The sequence below is a fragment of the Mus musculus genome, chromosome 5 (genome assembly GCF_000001635.26).
Source record: "Mus musculus strain C57BL/6J chromosome 5, GRCm38.p6 C57BL/6J".
In the NCBI taxonomy this organism is placed as follows: Eukaryota; Metazoa; Chordata; class Mammalia; order Rodentia; family Muridae; genus Mus; species Mus musculus.
Window position 1 is genome coordinate 43739164 of NC_000071.6, and position 21305 is coordinate 43760468.

Sequence of the window (21305 nt, forward strand, 5' to 3'; positions counted from 1 at the left end):
AATCTGCCTAGAACACCACCAGCAAAAAGATGCATTCAAGCATTCACTGGAACCCTACATACAAAGTTTACATTTTCAACCTGGGAAATATTAAATAACAGAAAAATAAATAAATAAAACTTTTTTATGAATAGGATTGAAAAAATACTAAAAGAAAAAATCATGGACTGGAGGCCACGCCACCTGACCAGGTGGAACAGGTACTGTACCTCCACCCTGCGCCACTTCTTGCCTCTACTGGAAAGAAGTCAAGGAGAAGATATAGAAGACGACCACAGGGCAGAGCTGTTGAAGCAGCTGGGGGACTACAGGGTAAGCATGCGTGTGACAAAATGACCAGTGCTTCTTCTCATCTTCAAACTGCAAGTTACTCAGTAATAACTTGGGGGAATCAAACTACCTGCACAAACTCAGGAAGCGTGAGGTGAGGTACCATACACCAAAAAAGAAATGTGAACAAACATTTTAAAACTCAATAAAACCCTATGAAAAACAACACTGTCTATGAAATGTATCCTATCCGAATAAATAAAAAACACATGGCTAAAGTATTAAACTCAACTTACATAAAAGTAAAAATAAACACTTTTGGTTAAGATTTGAGGGTATGATTTTTTTTGTTTTGTTTTTTGTTTTTCAAGACAGGGTTTCTCTTGTGTAGCTCTGCCTGTCCTGGAACTCTGTAGACAAGACTATCCTTGAACTAACAGAGATCCTCCTGCCTATATCTCCTGAGTGCTGGCATGAAAGGCATGGGCCACCACCACCACCAGGCTAAGGGTATGATTTTATAATGATGAATTTTTTATGAAAAGTTCTATTAAACCATGTATGCTGTCTACTACCTGTTGGTTCATCCTATAGGTTATGTACAACTAGGTAATAAAAGAAAGGGAATTTCATAACTAGCGCAGTATAGTAAACAATATGAAAGCCAAAAATGGATGAGTCACTGAATAAAATGCAGTTAACTAATCATCAAAATGTGTTCAGTTGTCATAGTAAACTTGAGCAGTGTTCCAGTTCTCTGCGGGTCTTCCCACTTTGACCTCCACGTGGTGACATTATCAGGCATGCTTCATTCATAAAAACAAATGCTAGAACAAGTCCAAGAACGTATTTGGCCACACTGCCCAAAGCAAGTCACTGCAACTGTGTCACTGTCTGTAGCAAGTATCCAGAGACTCACTATGACTACATGCCCAGACCTGGAAACTAATTTTTGTGTCTGGGGTACAAAGCACTGGTTAGCTTTACCTGGTCTTTGGAAGTACATGGGCCATGTGTATACAAAGAGCTAAGAGAGAGAGAGAACAATGAATGACTGGTCACACTATTAATATGCTTGTAGCTAAAACAAAAATACTGAATCTTCATTTTTTTGTTAACAGAAACAACCTCATGATCCTCAAGGCTTAATATTAAGAATTATGCTATTTATATAAGAAATAATTATTTTTCTTCAAACTTTTCATGAGTACAAATATGTTCTTTCTCCTCAGTTCTCTGGATTTCCTCTTCACATGCCTTATTCTGAAGTGAAGCCTTTGGTTGAAGCGGTGTATAGCACTGGAGTACATAACATTGACCTTCCTAATGTTGAGTTTGCTTTAGCTGTATACATACACCCTTATCCCAAAAACGTTTTGTCTGTTTGGATCTATGTTGCTTCTCTTGTACGGAACAGGTAATTTTTCAATGTGTTTTTTATATCACCTAAAGAGTATTGGTATGTACATGTTAAATTATAATGGAATCAAAAGAAAATATATTTTGAAGTTATGGAATAAAATTATCATCTGTATAAAACTGTTTTAGTCTGTCTCCTCGTGACACTACCTGACTATGAGCCTTTGGTGCTTGCTTGTCTCGAGCATACCCTTCACTTCCTTCTGTCCAGCAGAATGACATCTCCAAGACCTAGTACACTAACTCTTTGCAACTTGTCTAGAGGAACAAACAACTCTGCAGCATTGAATTTAGCAAATGCTGGGTTATCTCATAAAATTACAAAAAAACAAGGCAAGCAAGCACTTACACACTGGCACAGCCTTGAAAATAATATAGTGCTAGGATGAACAAAGACTATATTTATATGTCAAAGGGGATTTAAAAAGCAAAACAACTAAGGCATGGCTATGACAGAAAAACCATGTTGCACCTTACACGCTTGCCCCTTGAACCTCAAAGCAAATCTTTCTTCCCTAGTATGAAGTATTTGAAAATAAAATTTTTGAAGAGGCAATTAGGTCCCACTTAGGTGTATGCACCATGAAACACTCCCACCCCACTCCTCCCTGCACATGCAAACACACCCACAGCAGAGTAGGAAGGAATTCTTTTGTCTTTAGGCAGGATCTTCAGGGTCTTCCCCTAACATATCTGATCTATATATACTTTGGAAGGGTCCAAAGCCCTTTCTTCTGTCCTATTAACTTCAGGCCTGCTCCATTTCTTGTGTTCTGAGTTGCTGTGAAGAGTCTGAGTTTGGAGGTACTGGGAGACCCTGCTGTGCAAAGAGACAAGCTGCTAAGAAGGCAGAGAAAGACAAATCACAGGCTACTTGCCTCCTACACTCAAATAAAGGAGAGAGAGAAATGAGGTTTGTTTAATTGTTTTTAAGGACAGACGGTAGATACAGTGGTAAGTGTTTAATTATTTTTAAGTATACATGGGATAACGAAATCCAGGCTTTTGATCACAAATCTAAGAAACAAAGGCACGTAGAGAGAAACCCTATCTCAACAAATAATGAGATATTAATCTCCACAGAAGGGAGAATGAATGAGAAAAATGCATTAAAGGAAATTAGAAAAGGTCTGTGTCAGAGCAGGCAACTGGGTTCTTCTGAATGTGTGCTACACAGGAATTCTGGGATTGTTTAGCCTGGTATGAGAAATTAATAGCCAGAAATAGACTTATAGAGTAAGCAGAAGGTAATTTAATTGCAGTTAAATACAAGGGAAGGATGTTAATTCAAGTTATAAAAAGAGAAAGGGGATATCTATATCTATCTATCTATCTATCTATCTATCTATACCCACAGAGAAATTAATCTCCATAGGAGAATTTAAATTTGCATAGATGAATAAATTTAGGCCTTGATCTTGCTATTAAAAATTAGTCATGTAAGAACAAGGCAGGGATAGTGACGGAGCACTGTCTCAACAGATAATATTTGTTTAGATTGCTTTAATTGCTTTGAATTGTTTTAATTATCAAAATGCATGTGTTTATAAGTCTGATGGTTATACGGTTATGATATTAAAAATCATCTGGGAGAGAGGTCAAAACAGAGCAGGTCTGAAGACAAAGGAGGCTAATTTGAATCAATCAGTACATTTGATAATTTTGGGTTACTGGACCAAGGGCATGCTATTTTGGGAGAGAGGCTCTATATTTGTGTTAATAGGACCCCTTCCAAAGTGATATGGATCAGATATGATAGGTGAAGACCCCTGAAGATCTTGCCTATAGTCAGAAAAGAAGAATTTGAGATTAAACAGGACAGGTAACATGATTTGTTGATTCCTCCACACGGGAACAGCCCTGTAAGGGGCTCAGACACACATAAAAATGTCTCTAGCCAAAACTTCAGCTAAAACTAGACAATAAATCTTGTTAGTTATGGAATCATTAATATTCATCATGCCATCCGTCACATGGCATGACTGAAGATCTGTTACAATTGGATATTGATCAAATTAACCCATAAAAGGATAATTGTCTTTCACCTGCTCAAACAAGGAGCAAATATTCATCCTTAATGACCTTGCACAATCCATACAGTACTAGAATTTTGGTTGTAAGATTCAGAATATACAGTTTTGGCAAGATTCATCCTAGGGACACTAAAATGACCTACTGTTCTAGCTCCCTGCCTCCTGATGCTATTTCCAGAGACTTGCTTCCAGAACAGCTTCAGAAACAACTGCTGATTCCTGACGGACTTGGTCCATCCAGCCTTTCAGAGGGATCCAGTCCAAACTTCAGTCAAGCCCCAAGCATTCTAAGCATACAGAGACTAGATAACAGATGCTAAAACTAGCTTTCTTACGTCTACCAATTTTTCTAATTTTCTTACCCCTCCCCACCCCTTTAAGAAAATTCGTTGCCCCAATTCAGCAGGAAGAAGTTGTGAAGAGTAGCCACTGCCAGGAAAGGAAGAAGATGCAGGTTTGAGAGCTGTAGAAGACAAGAGTATCAATCATGTAAGAGCCAGAAAAGAACAGCCCCAGCCAGCCCCCACCTCCAACTGGGTCTAGGGTAGCAAAGATGGAATATAAATTTAGTAAGTAAGTAATAACTAAGGAGTTTCAGAGTATCAGGAGTATCAATCACAAAATCTCAAGTAAATTGAAACCAAGTATATATTGTCATACCCCTTCCCCTTACATTAAGAATGAAAAACAAGAAAATATATACATTAAAAACTCCCATTACTTACAATTTCAGGAAACCAGCTGTTCAAAATTACTAAAAATAATATCCAACACCACAGGGAAAAAAAAATCTCCTTATAAGCTACACTGTTTCCTGATTACCTAAGGGATAGGCTTTTGTCTTATCTTGATGACCCAAGACCACTGTTAACAGTGTAATTTCAAGTTGATAATGGGAAAGTGAAGTAGACATTTACATGAGACTCATTCCTGGGTAATTTCCAGTTTGTTCTCTAAAATGGTACATGCTACCAACTTTACAAAAAAAAAAAAAGGTTGATTATATACTGTGAGAGATAAAAACACAGTAACTACAGTAGATCTTACAAAAGGTTGAAACTTTTGACTTGACTTTATACTCGATTTCTTTCCAGTCTCACGGAGAATGAGATACTGTTTTTCTACCTGTTCGTACTTACTAGAGGAAGTTAATTTTAGTGTCCAAAAAGACTTGATGACTTCATCACAGAGGTAACAAATGCAAAATCTTAAAATTACCTGCTTTCACATATGCTCAGCCTTATGCCAAAATTTTCGGGTTCAATTTTGTTTTCAAATGATAACAGTAATTCACTCCTCAAACAGAAAATACCTGACAGCACGGTACTACTTCAAAGAGAATGCCAGTAGATACACCAGAGTGTTTAATTCCTGTCAGGTGAAGTACAAAATGCTCCAGAATTCCTCCATGTTCCCATTAGATAATTCCTGCTTTACCTTCAGACACTGAGCAGGCCCACTAGCCTGAGAGGCAGAAGCACTTAAAGCCACAAAGAAGCTGACTCAGGGTTACTTCCTCCTCCCACAGCTTTGAAGGAGAGGAGATAGGGGGCACTATTTTCTCCACATGATAAATATTATAATTAACTTTAAAAGAAAATTTAACTCAGTAATATTTAGTATCTAAAACTGTTAAATGTGTCAGGATCATAATTTCATGGATACCCAAAACACAAAAACATTTGGTAAACTTAGATTGAGATTTAAATAAAATCACAACACAAAAGATATTGCTTGGTAAAGTTCTCAAAGTAGATTTTATTTATACATTTCTTCAAACAATTGTGGAATTTTTAAAAATCCTTCTAGAATTCAACAGTTTAGGGACAGCAGTGGAAGCTGGTGTCTACAGCAAACAACAGACTGCTGCACCAAGAGACCAATTTATCCTATAATCTTAAAGAATCTCGCTTCTAAGTGTGTTTGAATTGGCCCCTCAGAATTGTTCAAATAAAGAAAACGTTAGGGGAAAAGAGATTCCTTTCTAAAATGTTCAGTCTTTGAAAATAAAACTTCAGAAATGTGGATTTGAAAGAATCTGCAAAACTTGGTACAGTGTTTACACATAAGAGAACCAATAACCCCCATTGACTAAAATGCAAATAATCTAGAAAAACTTTAAATAGCATGGTATTAGTGATATTTTTTAAAGCATTTCATTGAAAAGAAACCAGAAAGACTGTTCTCACCCTAACAAAAAATCCTAAACCTTTTCTAAAACAAAAATATATTTTGCAAGGGTAAACAACATTGTACAGTTCACTGCTAAATTAAATTTCTGAGACTGTAAGAAATGGGGCCAAACAAGACACACCCAAAATGGGTTGTTAACACAAGAAATGTGCTATAAGTAAAGTGCATGAAAGGAAGCCTGCTCAGCTAAATGAAGTAGACAAAGGTCAGAAGTCAGGGGTCATTCGCCAGAGCGGCAGCAGGCTCGAAAACCACACTGCAAATTCTGGCATCCACTGGCGGTGTCAGCATGAGGACCTGTATGAAAGCAAACAACACGTGAGGGGAGGAACTTCTTGGAGATCATGCACAAACAGTTCTGCCTATGACTCTGTTTTTAACTTGCACTTCATTGACATCACACAAGTAAAATCTTACAGCACATGCATTAAAAATTCAGACACAAATTGCCAATGGCTGTCTGATTCCACTGAAAATATCCTCCATGGAACAGGAAACATAACAAAATTTCCCAAGAATCTTAAAACCCAAGGAAAAAAGGAGACAATCCACAGAAACAAGACTTCTTTGAGCATTCTTCCTAGAAACATGATTAAGACAAAAAATAAAACCTATCTGAACTGTGTCAGCTAAAGAATACAGCAATGAACAATTAGAATAAATGTCATATTCAAAGTTTAAAACAATGTACTATACAGACACATCCTCAATGAATGTTCCATACTCTGATCATTTGTAGACCTCTGAATAAAAACAAAAGATAGCTTTAGATGAAAATTTGTCCCAAAACTGAATGCAAACAAGTGTTTAATTAAACATCTAAAACATAAAACTGTGATTCACTTACAATAATAAACCACTTATGGAATAATTGGAATTTTACAGCTGTACTATATTACCCAGATACTAGATAAAAGGTCTAGGTTTATTCAGGAACATAACTACAAATTAGAAAAGTAACAAAAATGTCACAAAGTTGGAGAATGTTCTGAGTAGAATGACTTTCCTAAGGAGACACAAGCCTACAGGGCTGTTTCTAGCGTTTCGAAGACTCAATGTAGCTGGTGCACTGAACTAATAAGGAGCAGCTCTTTACACTTCCACCAGGAAACCAGAGCCTGCAAGTGTGATTGATACACAAGAACAAAACAAAATGAGAAGACATGGAGCAGGCATCACTACAGAACGTATCTAATGGACTTAACCTCTCACTGCCCTTCAGTGCTTCCCAGCTTAACTGAGAACCCATTTGCATCCTACTGCTTTATAGGAGCTGCAGTATGTTGCAGAAGGTGACTATGCTAACACCCAGAGTCAGTAATTAGGATACTTGCAACTAAAATTTAGACTACATGTATCACCACAAGTACAACATTTCCTTTTATCCCAAGAGAGCATATATGCAAAAAAAAAAAAAAGAATTTCTTAAGATACAGTCACTGAAATATAATGTTCATATATTTCAGTATATAAATGACAAATTATCTTTAAGAAAAACATTGGATTTTGTTTATGTGTAGAATTGCAATTGATTGTGAAGACTGACATGTCTGGGATTAGCTTCAAATAAGGGCTATGGGCACGACATACAAGACATGAAATAAAAGACTGAGCTCAGACTTCAGGTTGCTGACACAGATAATACATGGTTGTAGGTTTTAAAAGTACCCAATACAACTGGAGTACTACAGGCCAATTTTTATTTAATAAAAAAAATCAAAATCTTCCATTTTAAATTGTTATATGCCAAATATTTAAAATTTATAATGCCATATAAAGCAGCATTTTCTGGATAAAATAGGACATAAAGCTAAAATTTAAAAGATTTATCTTTGTAGTTGTTAGAAATACCTTGGTACAGAATCCTAAACTTCAACATTCTTCTCCCACTGTCAGTCTTTAGCCAAGTTTTCCTTGTACATATTTCCAGCTTCCCTACACACCAATCCTCACCCATCCCTTGCTAATAAGCTTGGCTCCACCCATCACATATTACTGCTTCAACATCAAATACCTGATACCTTTCTGTAATACCCAAGCACTGCCTCACATCATCTCTACCCACCTCTTGAACCTTAATCTAATTAATGCTAAATGTACCTATCATTTATCAGTATATAATTCTATTCTGAGCAACTACTGAAAACATGAAAAATTTGAATTTCCAAATAAAAAGCCATACATGTCTATATTTATACAACACACACACATTTTTGTTTGTCTCTGTTTTAAGAGACAAGATCTTCTGTCTTCCATGCTGGCTGCAAAGGTGCAGGTTCATCTTTGTATCTTAGCTTCCCAAGTAGCTGGACTACACAACTCCATATACCCTGCCTACACACATGCCCTTTATTCTTAGAGACAGAAAGATAAAGAAGGAATATTATACTGAATTACACAGTGGCTTAGGAAAACAGTCAAAGCCAGACACATCAAAGAAAAGTGCACACCTGGTTTTTAAGGGAAAGAGTAAAGGGCTCACTGACACCTCTGGTCAAGGATGCTATTCTCCCACATGACACAAGTCAAAGCACACTGCCCTGTGCATATCTGACTTCTTCCTAGCAAATTTCTGCCTCACTGTTGAAAAAAGGGAGTCAAACAATTATTTTGTATCAGGCTAAATTATAGTAAGAATATAGAAAATTAAAGAGTAAAATGGCATAAGTGTTAAAACAAAGACTCCTTTTTTATATTTAGATGAAAAAAGCTACAAAGAAGTTAATTCTATTTATAAAACGGCATGTTTTTCTTGGTTGTAAGTATATACTGCTCATGCTATGAGTATGTCTGCACTTACCTTCACTTACCTTTAATTCCTTTTTTAACTTAAATTAGAAACATAAGAGAGCAAATCATCTGAGACTGTCACCTTCAGAACTATGAGCTAATCTACCTTAACTGCTAAATTATGCACAAACTGAAATGCAAAGCAGCACAGCAAAGTTACTCACTACATTGTTCAAATGTCCTTCAGAGCTCTAAACTATGCCAGACAACAACTACATTAGTGACAGAGATTTGTGTAAATATTACAGCTAAGACACCTCACATATCCAAACCAAGGGACAATTTAAAAATCATGGAGACTCGTTCAGAAGAATCAGAATGTGTGTTTGGCATCGGCGCTTAGTACAGCGTCTTGCTCAACAGAGTACTGGAACAGCTGATGGCTAACATCTTTCCCAGTGTCTCTGCCAGTACTCAGGAGGCAGACTGCTCTCTTTTTGTTTACTATCTAGTCTACAAGTAATGTTTATCAGCATTAAGTTCTTTTACTAACAATGTGGTAATTATGTACATTTTCTTTTAACAAAATATACTTTAAATTAAATGTTACTTTCCAATCTGTATGTAACCGTGTACTAGATTAAGACTACTTTCAGAAATAAAAATGAGGGCTTCTAAACCCTCACCAAGCATTTCTGTGCAAGCTGAGTATTTCTGAAGAAACTATGTCAGTGGTGTCACCAGTGGGTACAATTCCAGTACCATCTAAATTGTATATTCTTTTACAAAACACACTGACTCTAAGTACTGCTTTAAAAGCAACTACCTAGACTCCTAGAAAATGCATTCTATGTAAACTTTAAAGCATTCTATTTCTTCCAAATCATCCTCTATCAGGTTAAGAAAGGACATTTAGAATTGTATTTTTTGAAGTACTGTAAAAAGCTTTCAAACCTTTAAAAAAAAGAAGTCAGATCTCCCAAGTTTCTACTGAAAATTAGAAATAAAAAAATTTACATTCAACAGGAGTAAATAACTCCTTTGGAATGCTAATATTATATATTCAAAACAGATTAAAATAAAAATAATATTGAGAAAGTACAAAAGATTTTAAGCACTTTAACTTTTTCATCTAAATATTTTCCAATAAGTTTAAAAACACTTAAGTACAAAGTAAGTAGGCAAATAAGGCTGAACTAAAACTTAATACTTCCCACCAAAACACTTATATCCATTACGTAAAACAAAGTACATTATGAAATTTGTTTCCAAACACAACCTATACTAAAATTATATAGGCAACTTAAATGTAACATAAAATAAAATATCTTCATTAAAATTGCATATTAATTAGTCTTAAAATGACACCTGTAAGCCTTAGGAAGCCTTGTGTTTAAGAGCTGTATTTACTCTTTCTTTCAGACTGCACAGACATGTGCGTGCAGATACACACATGAGTGCAATGGCCACAGAGGCCACAACAGGGCGCTGGAGCCCCTGGAGTCAGAGTTATAGAGCTGTGACCTGCCACATGTATCTATTGGGAACCAAACTCTGGTCCTTTGTAATAGCAATATGGAGTCATCCACTTAACCACTGAGTCACCTGTCCAGTCCCCCGTGGCTTTATTTTTAACAATAAACAAAAACTTCCATTCATGAACATATTTTGTTTTTATGTTCAGCTGGATTTAAAAAAAAAAAAAAAAAGCCTCATTTTTCCACTGCTTGGTTACACTGTCATCAAGAGAAAGCAAATATAGGCTCTACCAAGCTGCTTTTGTTAGGAACATGTCAACTCTTACAGAATAAGAGCTGAGATCCCCTGTCTTCTCATTTATTTTAAGAGAAATCTAATTTCCAAGCAACAGAAAACTTGCTAACTTCTCTGCATTCTAAAATATTCTTCTCTCTAGTTTCCCTGAATCCTGTCAATTGTTCTCCCAGGGATAAACTCCAGTCTTCCCTCTCAGTTGAGAATGAATTGGGCTCTCAAAACCAAAAGTGTACAGTATAAATAAAAGATAGGTGAATAAGAGAATGGAGCTATTTATATTTGTTTCCAGTTATAATACAGGATGGTTTTTTGCTTATTAATAATGAGAAGCAGCTTTATTATGCTTCTGAAAATTTCGATTTCTACTAAATGAGATCAAATGCCCCAAAGAGCAACATGAAAATGCATGTTCCAACAGGCTCCATGAAGAGCAGATTTAAAAAAAAGGGGGGGGGGGGTTGTTTACCTAGTACTGTGTGTGTGTATCTGTCTATGTCTGTGTGTCTGTAGGGGTTAAGATGGGGGTCTAAAATAGCTCAAGATGAACTTGAAATAAAGGCTGTCCTGGGATTACTGACAGTACCTCCAGAGTGCTCAAACAAATGACAGGCACCAAGCTACTGTTTTCTGTGGTGCTGGGGCTTCATGAATGCTGGGCAAGCACTCTTCCAACCTGCATCGCCCCCAAGCCCTACTTCATGACCTTTCAGTTGGTTCAGGCATCAACTTCTGAAACAGTATAGAAATGTGTCATGCCTGTGGCATCTTCTCCAATCTCTTCTCAATACTACAGTCTCCACTACTCAGTCTTGAGGATGAGTTCACATTACCAAAGTCTTCCTTTGTTACCCACCACACTAAATAAAGCAGTGCTGAGAGGGGGAAAAAAATGAGCCTGTCAAAGAAATCACTGTGTCTAGAAAATCAAGTTGTTAATGGGTAAACACTAGAATACTACAATGGAATTCCCAACATCCTAGAATAATCTCCGTGTTTCTATAACAACTTGTCATTTTAAGTGATTTAAACTCTTACATGCCTAAAAATCTGGTACAATGGTAAGAAACTTACCTCCACAAAGTAAAAATGTGTTGTATTTTGCTTTTATTAAAGAACCAAATCATTTTAATTTTATTAAATTTAAAGGATTAAACCAGAAAGTGAGACAATTTGTGCAATTAGGAACTAGAAAGCAAATAAAAACTATAAAAAATTATTAGAACTTCAAAAATGTTAAATAAATTCTTCAAAGTATCTCACTGTAAAAAAGGCATTACCGTTAATGTTGTCACAGTAGTAAAAGTATTCGTCATTTAGGGAAGGACACGCTGAGACCAAATCCTGCAGCCCTGCACCAGTTACAGTCAGACAGCCAGAGAGATTCAGGTGCTCCAGGTAAGGCAGCCCTCCTCCCAGAGTCAGAGCCCTGCAACACAAACACTGCGACAGTCAAGAAACAGGAACCTTGGCAACTCAATACTGCTAATGGTCCACTAGTGTTTTACATACCTCGCAAATTGGCAATAAGTTAAGAATCCTTATAAAACACCAATAACTGACTCATCCTTAGGCAGAAATATATCTGACTTCAAAAAAATATTCTAATTTTTCCTGAAGACTCCAATAAAGCCTATGACACTTTTCTGTATAAAAACATTATAGCAACTTAATTCTCACACAAAGAAACACTGAGACCTACAGTTGTACTGTTCATTCTCCCATCAAGCTAAGAAAATAAAAATCATCCAAAAAAAAAAGATGACTGAAACCTAATTACCAGTTTCCCCCATAACCTAGTGAGAGGTAATCCCTGTAGTTCCTGACAGGGAAGTGAACTGAACCACACAGAGATGAAGAATGAAAGCCCACGACAGATCAACTTCATCAACCTGGATCAGACTTCAGGTGGTCTAATGCCAGGCATCTCATTGTTGGCATATTTAAAACACAGTTCAATTTGAGAAAAGGTTTCCAGGTAACATCAGTCCAAATCCAGACTCACAATAACTCTTAAGGTCTGACTACACAGAAACTCCATTACAAAGTTCCCGTGACCCAGAAGGTTGGTTCCATAGCTAAATCTAAAGTGGTTTCTGACCAATAGCAAGTACATGTGCCATCTCCCCTAAGGACAGGTAGCACTCTAGGGAGGAAAGTCTGGGGTAATTATTCTGGGGAATTTGAGCGAGGTCTGCCTCTAGAGCAAAAGGTGGGGGGAAGTCTGCCTCCACAAACAGCAAGACCACCGGGTCATTAACAAACTCCACTCTCAGCTTTCTGGAGGGGAGGCAGGTATGTGATCATTATCTCCTCCACTGAGGAGATACGCCTGCATGATTAATTCTGTGAGGACTAGGATTCTGTCTCCCTCACAACCTAGGAATTCCTCTCCTGGATATATCAAGAATAAAACTGAAACGGTCAAGTTTCTATACAATGATAATTAAAGGAATATTAAAATATCAAAAATGAGATAACTTGATAAAGAAGAGATAAATTAAGAAACTAGTATAACAAATTCAGTTTCTAATTAATGCAGTTATAGTACATTGGGAACCAATGTAAGAAGTAAACTAATATGGAGATAAGAACGAACTATGAATTCTGTTGGGTTTCTTGTTTTTGAAACATTCTTGCCAGACAGTACTGAATAGCCTAGAAGTCACTGTACAAAACAGTTTGGCAGTAAACAGCAACTCTCCATTGACTCCTTCCTAAGAGCTGGGATTACGGGCATATGCCACACCTAGCCAGAACTACAGGAATTATCGATACTCAGAGAATACTGAACGGTAAAGATTGGAAAGGGCATGTTTTAAATCTATTTTATCTTATAATCTAATTTTAAACGATTTTCCCCCATCATTTTTCCATCTCGACAGACCTCAGGTTAACAATGGTAGTAGTTCAGAATCTATGTGGTTTGACATGAAAGAGGGAATTTTTTTAGACAGGGTTTACAGTTCAAGTTAACCTTGAACTCATAAACCCAAGGATGGTCTGGAACTCAAAATTCTTTTGCCCAAGCCTCCTATGTGCTAGAATTAACTGGTCCAAGAAATTTTTTTTTTAGACCAGGCTGGCCTCAAACTCAGAAATCTACCTGCCTCTGCCTCCTGAGTGCTGGGATTAAAGGCGTGCGCCACAATGCCCGGCTCCAAGAAAAAATTTTAAAAGGAAGAAAATACTTAAAATTCAATAATTCATAAAGTCTAAGACTTTGAGCAGTTCACAATAAAAAGTACCTTTCAAAGGGTAATCTGAAAGCTCAAATGGTGTCTGAAATGTAAAATGTTACAAATGTGCCTGTATCAGTCATTTGTTCAGTCACTGGATTTATTAGCTCTTAGTGGAAAAACAAACTATAAATACAAACAAGCAATTACAATACTGTATGACAAATACTCTTCTAAGAAGACACAGAAGGGTCTTGAAAAAAAATCAGAAAATGTTTCTCATTCTAGCATAATGGCATATGTATGAAAGAATGATGAACAGGATTTAGCCAGTAGTACTATGTTACAAAGAGAAAATACAAAAAGACATAAGAAGCACAGTACCATAGAAAAGGAGAAAACAGCTGTTTACAGCTAACGCGTATGTGTGTGTGTATGTATGTATGTATGTATGTGCAAGTATGCCTGAGTGTGTGTGTGTGTACATGCACACACACACATACACACACACACACACACACACACACACACACACACACACACACACGCCTTTTGAGGGCAATGATGAGAGTAAGAAAAAGTAAAGGGATATCAAAAGTTAAAATACTGTCTTTAGCCAAAGGCAGTATGACCCAATCAATGAAAGACTGAGGTATGATAACGTACAGCAAGAAAATATATTCTAAAAAGATCTCTCTCATCTATGCCTTGTCACAAATGCCCAAAGATGCCAGACTCAAACCGAAATAACAAAAAAACATATAATAAACAAATTCTGCCCTTAATGAGGGAAAGAAACATTTAAACAATAATACAAAAAGAAGAAAAAGCTACTGAAACATGTACAAGTTATAGAACTGATGCAAGCAACAGTGACTCAGAGGGGTTAATTTTTTGTTTGTTTTGTTTTTGTTTTTCAAGACAGGCTCTCTCTGTGTAACCTTGGCTGTCCTAGAACTTGTTCTATACATCAGGCTAGCCTTGAACTTACAAAGATCTACCAGCCTCTGCCTCCCAAGCATTGGGAGTTAAGGCATGTATCACCACCTCCTGGCAAAAGGGAAGATTATTAACGAATAAAACAAAGTCCCAAATTCAACAATATATAATTCAAACTGTCTAGTGTCCAACCAAAAATTATTAAATATTAAAAGAATCTGAGAGAAAAAATTATGAGAAACATACAAGAGAAACACACATCAATAAATTATAAAAACGGTAGAACTAGTAAACAATGACTTTAAGAACTTTTAGAGGAGATATCAGCAAGATAGCCAACTAAATGCCCCTCCCCCAAATGCAGCCAATACAACCAATAAGCACTATATTTTAATGAAACCAACACAAGAAGGACCAGTTCACTAGAACCTGAAAGAAAACATCTCATCTCCAAAGCCCAGTCCCTAACCAGCAAACGGGATGAACTTCTTATCCAAGGTAAAAAGAAAAGTAAGGACCTCTAGCACCCCTGCAACCACTTTCAACACTTACAGTTCCTCACACAATTGACAGCTTGTCAATTGTCAACTCACACAATTGACAGCTACCTAGTGATCACGCAGCTGCGACATGCCAGAGGGAGCCAACACTGTGACCACACAACAACTGCATTACATAGTTCTGAAACCATGAACATCTGCTGCCCTGCTCCAGAGGGAAGGAGTCATGGCATCCTTCAACCTCATCCCTGATGTCATCAGTCATCCCTGATGGCCCAAGAATCAAGTCCCAGGGAGTCGGTGCCTTAGTCATGATCATGTCCCCTACCTGAGCCAAAATAGTACCCTTCTCCCAGAGAAAGTACCTTGGTCATCCTAAGCGGTCATACTATTCCCAGTTTGAGATGGCGCACTGTCTTCTGTGCCAACTAAGACCTAGGATCCTGGGCCCATGGTGCTGACGGGTGCTTCAGAGTCAGTGACATTAGTTTTGGTTTTACTTTATCATACACCTATGAGTGTTTGGCCTGGGTGTATGTCTATGTATCATGTGCATGCCTGGTACCAATGGAGGCCAGAAGAGTTAGATCCCCTGGAACTGAACTTATGGACTTCCTGTAAGCCATCATGTTGGTGATGGCTGAGCCATCTCTTCAACCCCAGACACCAGGGTTTTGGCTCATGTGAAATCAAGTCTGCCTCAGAGTTTCCTCTTCTAAGACTCAAGTGTCACATAGGTTTCTGAGATTATAAGCTCAGAACTTGATTCTAAAGCTGCTCTCAGGGGACTAAACTCTGAAATACAGTATCTCTCCAGCTGCTTCTAAAAGATATGTAACATTAGAAAAAATAAAATGACAAAGTCAGATGTTGTCCTGGTGGTGGTCTCTGGAAGGCTTTGGTGCATGACTCGTGTGTGGTGGTGTGAACAGAAAAGATCATTCCGTTCTAGGGGCAGTTTCCTTCCCTATAGTAAACTGTCATTTCTCCCCTAGAAAAGTATACTGAAGGGCAAGATTATTCACTCAACCTAGTGCCTTTGAGCAGCCAAGTATGGCCTATGAAGAGGCTCCTGGAGCCTGGCAGAGCCCATGATCCGGCTCCAGAAGCAGGTCTGGGAAGCAAGTACACAGCTTTATTCCCCCTTATTGCCCTGCCAAACTCATGGGAGGTAGCGAGATACCCAGCATCCCTACAACAGCAGCACTCCAGGACTTTAACCCCAGCACTTGAGAAAGACAAGACAGCAGCATCAGGAGCTCAAGGAGGGCAGCTTTGAATACGTAAGTAAGTCTGAGGTCAGCCTGGACTACCTGGGATTCTGGATCTAAATAAATCCCTTACTAACACCCCACCTGTGAACCCCCCCCCCAAAAAAAACATAAACAGTTTGAAGGAAGGCACCTTACACACAGAGGAAAAAGTATTCTTAAAAGTCACACTATCAGAAGTGAGCTACCTCTCTCATGTTCTGGCAGCCAGCAAGGCCACTACTACTGTTTTGTTTAAATAAATGTGATATTCCTACATACTGGATTCTACTAAATATTTGTGTTTATGCTCACAGACTACTGTGGCTGTCAATCTTAGTCATGGACGAAAACTTTAAGCAGTTTTTTTCAGAGAGTCAGAATTTGTCAAGCTACTGGGATTAGGTGTCAGCTGCCACTATAGAAGGTGTTATAATGAATGCTCAGACACAAATGGAAGAAAAAGACCAGATTTGTTTATCACCCCCTCCAAAACACAGATAAAATCAGGGCCTCCAAAACTCAGATAATATCAGGGATGTGGGTATAGGATGAATCAAAAAGTTAGAATAAGGGTTATTGTATACTATTCCTCCTAAATTCAGACATTCTCTCCTAGAGGGAGAAGCTCAGAAGACTTAGTAAACTCACAAAACTAATGCACGAAGTTCACCACACTTATAAGACCCAGCTCAAGACTCATAAGGAAGACTTCCAATATCACACAAGCAGTAAATAACTGTGGAGGATAAGAAAACTCTTCTTTAGAGCTAATTAAAGAGAGAGCTGGGTACAGCTTTTATGACTCATAGAGGGCTTTTCAGTGATGCAGCTACCTTTAAGATTCACATTTAAGATCAAGAGACTCCAGAGAACCAATCTCAAATAACAGAAGGTGGAAGACAAATTTCTAAACTTATTACAAAGTTATGGTCACTAATATTGCACGGTCATTTCTATTTACATTAAAACACTATATGTTTAGTCAGAACAACTGGATGAGCAAAACAAAGTAAAGGCACCCAAACAGGGAAGTTATAATTTAAATGATCTGTTTATCAATGAGATAAGTAGAAATCCTTAAAGACTTAGGGTATAGCTCAACTGCAGAGCACCTTGACATATCCAAAGTCCTGGGTTAGTTCATGGGGGAAAAGGGTCAAAACAAAACAAACAAACAAACAAACAAACAAAAAAACCCGAAACAAAACAAAAACACATACTTAACACAGATACAACTGAAAAGTTATCAAAACAGATGTGTAACAAACCAACACACAAACCCAATCCTGTTACTAAACGTTGTCCACATGAGGGCATTCATACATCTACAACCTCGGAACTTGGGAAGCTGAAAGAGTTTGAGGGAAGCCTCTACGATGAATGCCTGTCTCAAAACTATTATTTTCTATACACTAATTGAAAAAGGAAATTAAGAATGTAATTCTATTTACAGTAGCATTAAAAACCATAAAATCCTAAAGTATTTGATTATTTCTACTTATTTTAAACTATATGTGTGTATGTTTCTGCATTTACTGCCTCTAACATTGTATAACTGGAGCTGGAGAGATGACTCGGAGATTAAGAGTACTAACTCCAGTAGACCCAGCAGTGTTCCCAGCACCCTCATCAGGCAGCTCACCACCAACCATAGCTCCAGTTCCAGAGGATCCATTGCTTCTGGCCTCTGCAGGCACCTCCATATATGTGCAAATGCAAAAACATACACCTACATACATAATTAAAAATAAATCTAAAAACAAAAAGAATATCCATAACCTAATATATCTAAGGGGTCCCCCTAACATAAGGAAGATCTGGCTGCTGAGATCTGCCTCTCAGCCTCTAAGAGATATGCAACACTTTACTCCCACTTCTCTCCACTTAAAAGGGTTGGAGCAATTAATATACTACGCTGAAGATTGAGCCTATAGGGTTAGGATGTTAACACAGTTGAGTTGCTAGAGTTGCTGGCACAAACAAAGGTCTAGGTTTGATCTCCAGCAATGCTGAAACTGAAGGTAGTGTGCCGGTATGTATGTGTGCACCAAATTGCTACCTGGTCCTGCACAGGACAGAAGAGCACTGGGTCACCTGGAACTGGAGATACAGAATGTTTCTGGCTCCCATGAGCTCCCACGTGGGTGCTGGGAAATAGAGACTGCGGTAAGTATGAAGGCACCCTCAGAGAGAGTGAGACCTTGCCTCAAGAAAGCAGTAAGTGCTGCCTTTAATCATAACACTTAGGAAGCAGAGCTAGGTGGATCTCCTCAAGTTCAAAGCTAGACTGGTCCACAAGACAAGCACCAGGCCAGCCAAGGTTACTTACTAACAGTGTCTCAACAACAGCAGCAACGAATGGACACAGATCAACAGCAATTTGGTTTATAGGTACTTCACGGTATAAAAATCACACCAAACCACAACAGACATGGTTGACAAAGTCCTCAATATAAAATTTACTTCTGTAACATATCCTTGAGATTATAACCTATACATTTATCTACCAAACTGTATTATAAAAATGTAATGTGGCCAATTACTAAGCAATTAAACTTCTAAATGTATATTCCTCTATATTCCACAATGTATTTGAACTGACTAAAATGAAACTTCATGTTGGTATCAGAAGCACTATTACTCCAATACTTGTAGCAAACCTTGGTTAACTTTCTTGCTTAAAAAAGCCAAGTGAAAAACTTAGATCAGTAATGTAATATTTCATGTGCAAATACATCCATTTCCTAACAACTAGGGCTGATCACCCACCTGAGACCATGGTCTGTGATCTGGTAACATCCAGACAGACTGAGGAACAAAAGTACTCGTCCAGTCTCTTGGTCAGACTTTTCACTCCCAAAATAAATTAAGTCTTTCCCCCTGGGCAATGTAGTCCTTAATGCTTTTCTACACATTGCAGAAGTCGCTGGGAGTGTAGTCATAGTTCTTAAAGCTGTCCCTGTACAACAGAATGAATGACCACAATATGCAAAGGCTGGAGAAGCACAATGCTGCTGCCAACAGACACTAGTCCTTAATCCCACAATGTCCTTACTGTAACAACCAGATGAGGAACAACCAAAGTTGGAGGCTGTTTCCATCACACAGAGACTCTCAACATTTCTGTGTCTCCACTCTACAGCATCTTCAATATCAGCCAAATCTTCAGCATCTAGCATCCACACATAAGGAGAAGTCAAACTTTCAGAAGACACAGGTTCAGTCCAAGAGTGCTCGTTGTCTATTTCTTCACCAATGCCTTTGTCAGTTAAATTGTGCAAACAGGCATACTGCGTGGTGGATGGCATGGTAATGTCTTTACTTGTCCATGGAGTTGAAGCAGCCTTGCCTGCACTTTTCAGAAAGCCACTCTGATGAGATGTCAGAACTCCAAGAGCTCTAGAAATCTTCTCTAGAGCCATGTCTGTGATTTTTTCACATCCAGACAGATCAAGATGCCGAAGACTCTGGCAGCAACCGAGCCAAGACCAACTACAAGAGGGAAGAAGACTATTAAATTCCTGAAAAGCATTAAACTATACATACAGATAGATGGGTAAGAGCATTACTGTAAGTACAAAATCGATACTTTAACATTTCTGGAATTTCAATCATCAGGGAATATGTTAAGTGCTAAGGATAAGAAAAAAATACTAAGACGAGTAATTAAAGAAGGAAAAAAGAAAGCAGAAAAAAATGAATAGGAGAGATTTAGTTTCCTGTACACTAAGTAAGCAGTTAAAGGGGAGGCAGCACACACATGAAAGAATTGCTAAATATAATGAAGATACAGAAGAAACAAACTCTAGAAACAGGTAAAGACCCTGTCTCTCCCTTTGAAATAGGATCTATCAGAACTGTGAAGAAAGGAGAGCTAAAATAACAAGAAACCTAGCAATCTCCAAGGAAGAATCATTTGTCTGGCTTGAACAGACTGGTACTGAACCAAAAAACAATGAATTACGTTAAAGGAGCTCTGTGAAAAGGCACTTAAAATCTGGAATAAAACCTTGAGAACAGTAATACTGACCGAGACAACAGTTACAGAGCAAGCCTAGCAAGCTAGATAAGACATACAAATGGCAAGTATGATGTTCTGGATCGGCTGCCACATGTGAACAAGGGAAAACTTGGGAAGGTTCTATCAAGTTACCACCATACATGGCAGGGGTTTAGTAACAATACAGGGTAGGATTAGTAAACAGCAATTATGTAAACAAGAAAATAGACAATCTTTTGCTGGCTTTGTTTTATTTTATTTACTATATTTAGATATTTAAAATAATTAACCTGTCAAATGCAGAATCAGAAATGTCGGTCTGGGTAAGATCCAGATGTTCCAGGTTAGGACAAAGCTCTAAAATCTGCCTAACCTAAGAAGGAAAGGAAATCCACTGTGAGGACCTGTGGGAACTTCAGTTAGAAAAGCAACAATGATAAATATAACACCGTGGTTTTTTCCTAAGTCTACATGCATACTGAAAGAAAAAAAAAAAATCACTCCAACAATGCACTAAAATAGTTACACTCTGTGCTCAAATTCTGTTTTGGTGAGGTGTGTGTGGAGGCCTGAAGTTAAGCCAGTGTGTCTCCCTCCATCTAATTTTGAGCCACAATCTCTCGCTGAACTCTAAACCATAGGTTCTGCTAGTGTAACTGCACAGTAAGCACCAGGTATCTGCCTGTCTCTGCACCCATTTCTCCTGGTCCCAGCACTATGGTTACAAATACATGCCATTATACATATATCTACATTCTGGGGATCCAGGGTCTCACACTTGCACAAAAGGCACTTTACCAAATGAACTTTTACCTCTCCAATCCCTGGGCCCATATTTCTAGTAATCTTCTTAAAGTTTCTTAGAAATTAGACCCAGAAAAATCACCCTTTTAAAGGAATACTCAAGGAGATTATATGTAGGAAGTCATAATTTTATAAAACTAATTATCTCACTTGTGCATCTTCCTATGCCTTACATGTTATAATCAACTCTATAGAATTAAGACTCACCACGT

The 21305-nt window shown here is 37.8% G+C and overlaps 2 protein-coding genes across 11 annotated transcripts in view; one reads left to right on the forward strand and one right to left on the reverse strand.

The window, feature by feature from the left end:
- Positions 1-1812, forward strand: part of Cc2d2a (coiled-coil and C2 domain containing 2A) — a 78602-nt gene extending 76790 nt beyond the window's left edge. For 6 of the 9 annotated variants that reach the window (NM_001359903.1, NM_001359905.1, NM_172274.2 and 3 more), the window contains 2 exons: positions 135-312; positions 1503-1809. In NM_001359903.1, the coding sequence (NP_001346832.1) occupies positions 135-312; positions 1503-1691 (367 nt within the window). In that variant the 3' untranslated portion in view covers positions 1692-1809. Of the gene's footprint in view, positions 1-134; positions 313-1502 lie in introns of all 9 variants that reach the window. The other 3 variants (XM_006503938.3, XM_006503934.4, XM_006503936.3) reach the window with 1 other exon arrangement.
- A 3642-nt stretch (positions 1813-5454) lies between these two features.
- The window catches only part of Fbxl5 (F-box and leucine-rich repeat protein 5), a 37532-nt gene continuing 21681 nt past the window's right edge, over positions 5455-21305 (reverse strand). Inside the window, exons 8-11 of one of the 2 annotated variants that reach the window (NM_001159963.1) lie at positions 20580-20662; positions 19059-19781; positions 11699-11847; positions 5455-6212 (exon numbers count right to left, since the gene is read on the reverse strand). In NM_001159963.1, the coding sequence (NP_001153435.1) occupies positions 6136-6212; positions 11699-11847; positions 19059-19781; positions 20580-20662 (1032 nt within the window). In that variant the 3' untranslated portion in view covers positions 5455-6135. Of the gene's footprint in view, positions 6213-11698; positions 11848-18585; positions 19782-20579; positions 20663-21305 lie in introns of those variants that run through there. The other variant, NM_178729.4, reaches the window with a different exon arrangement.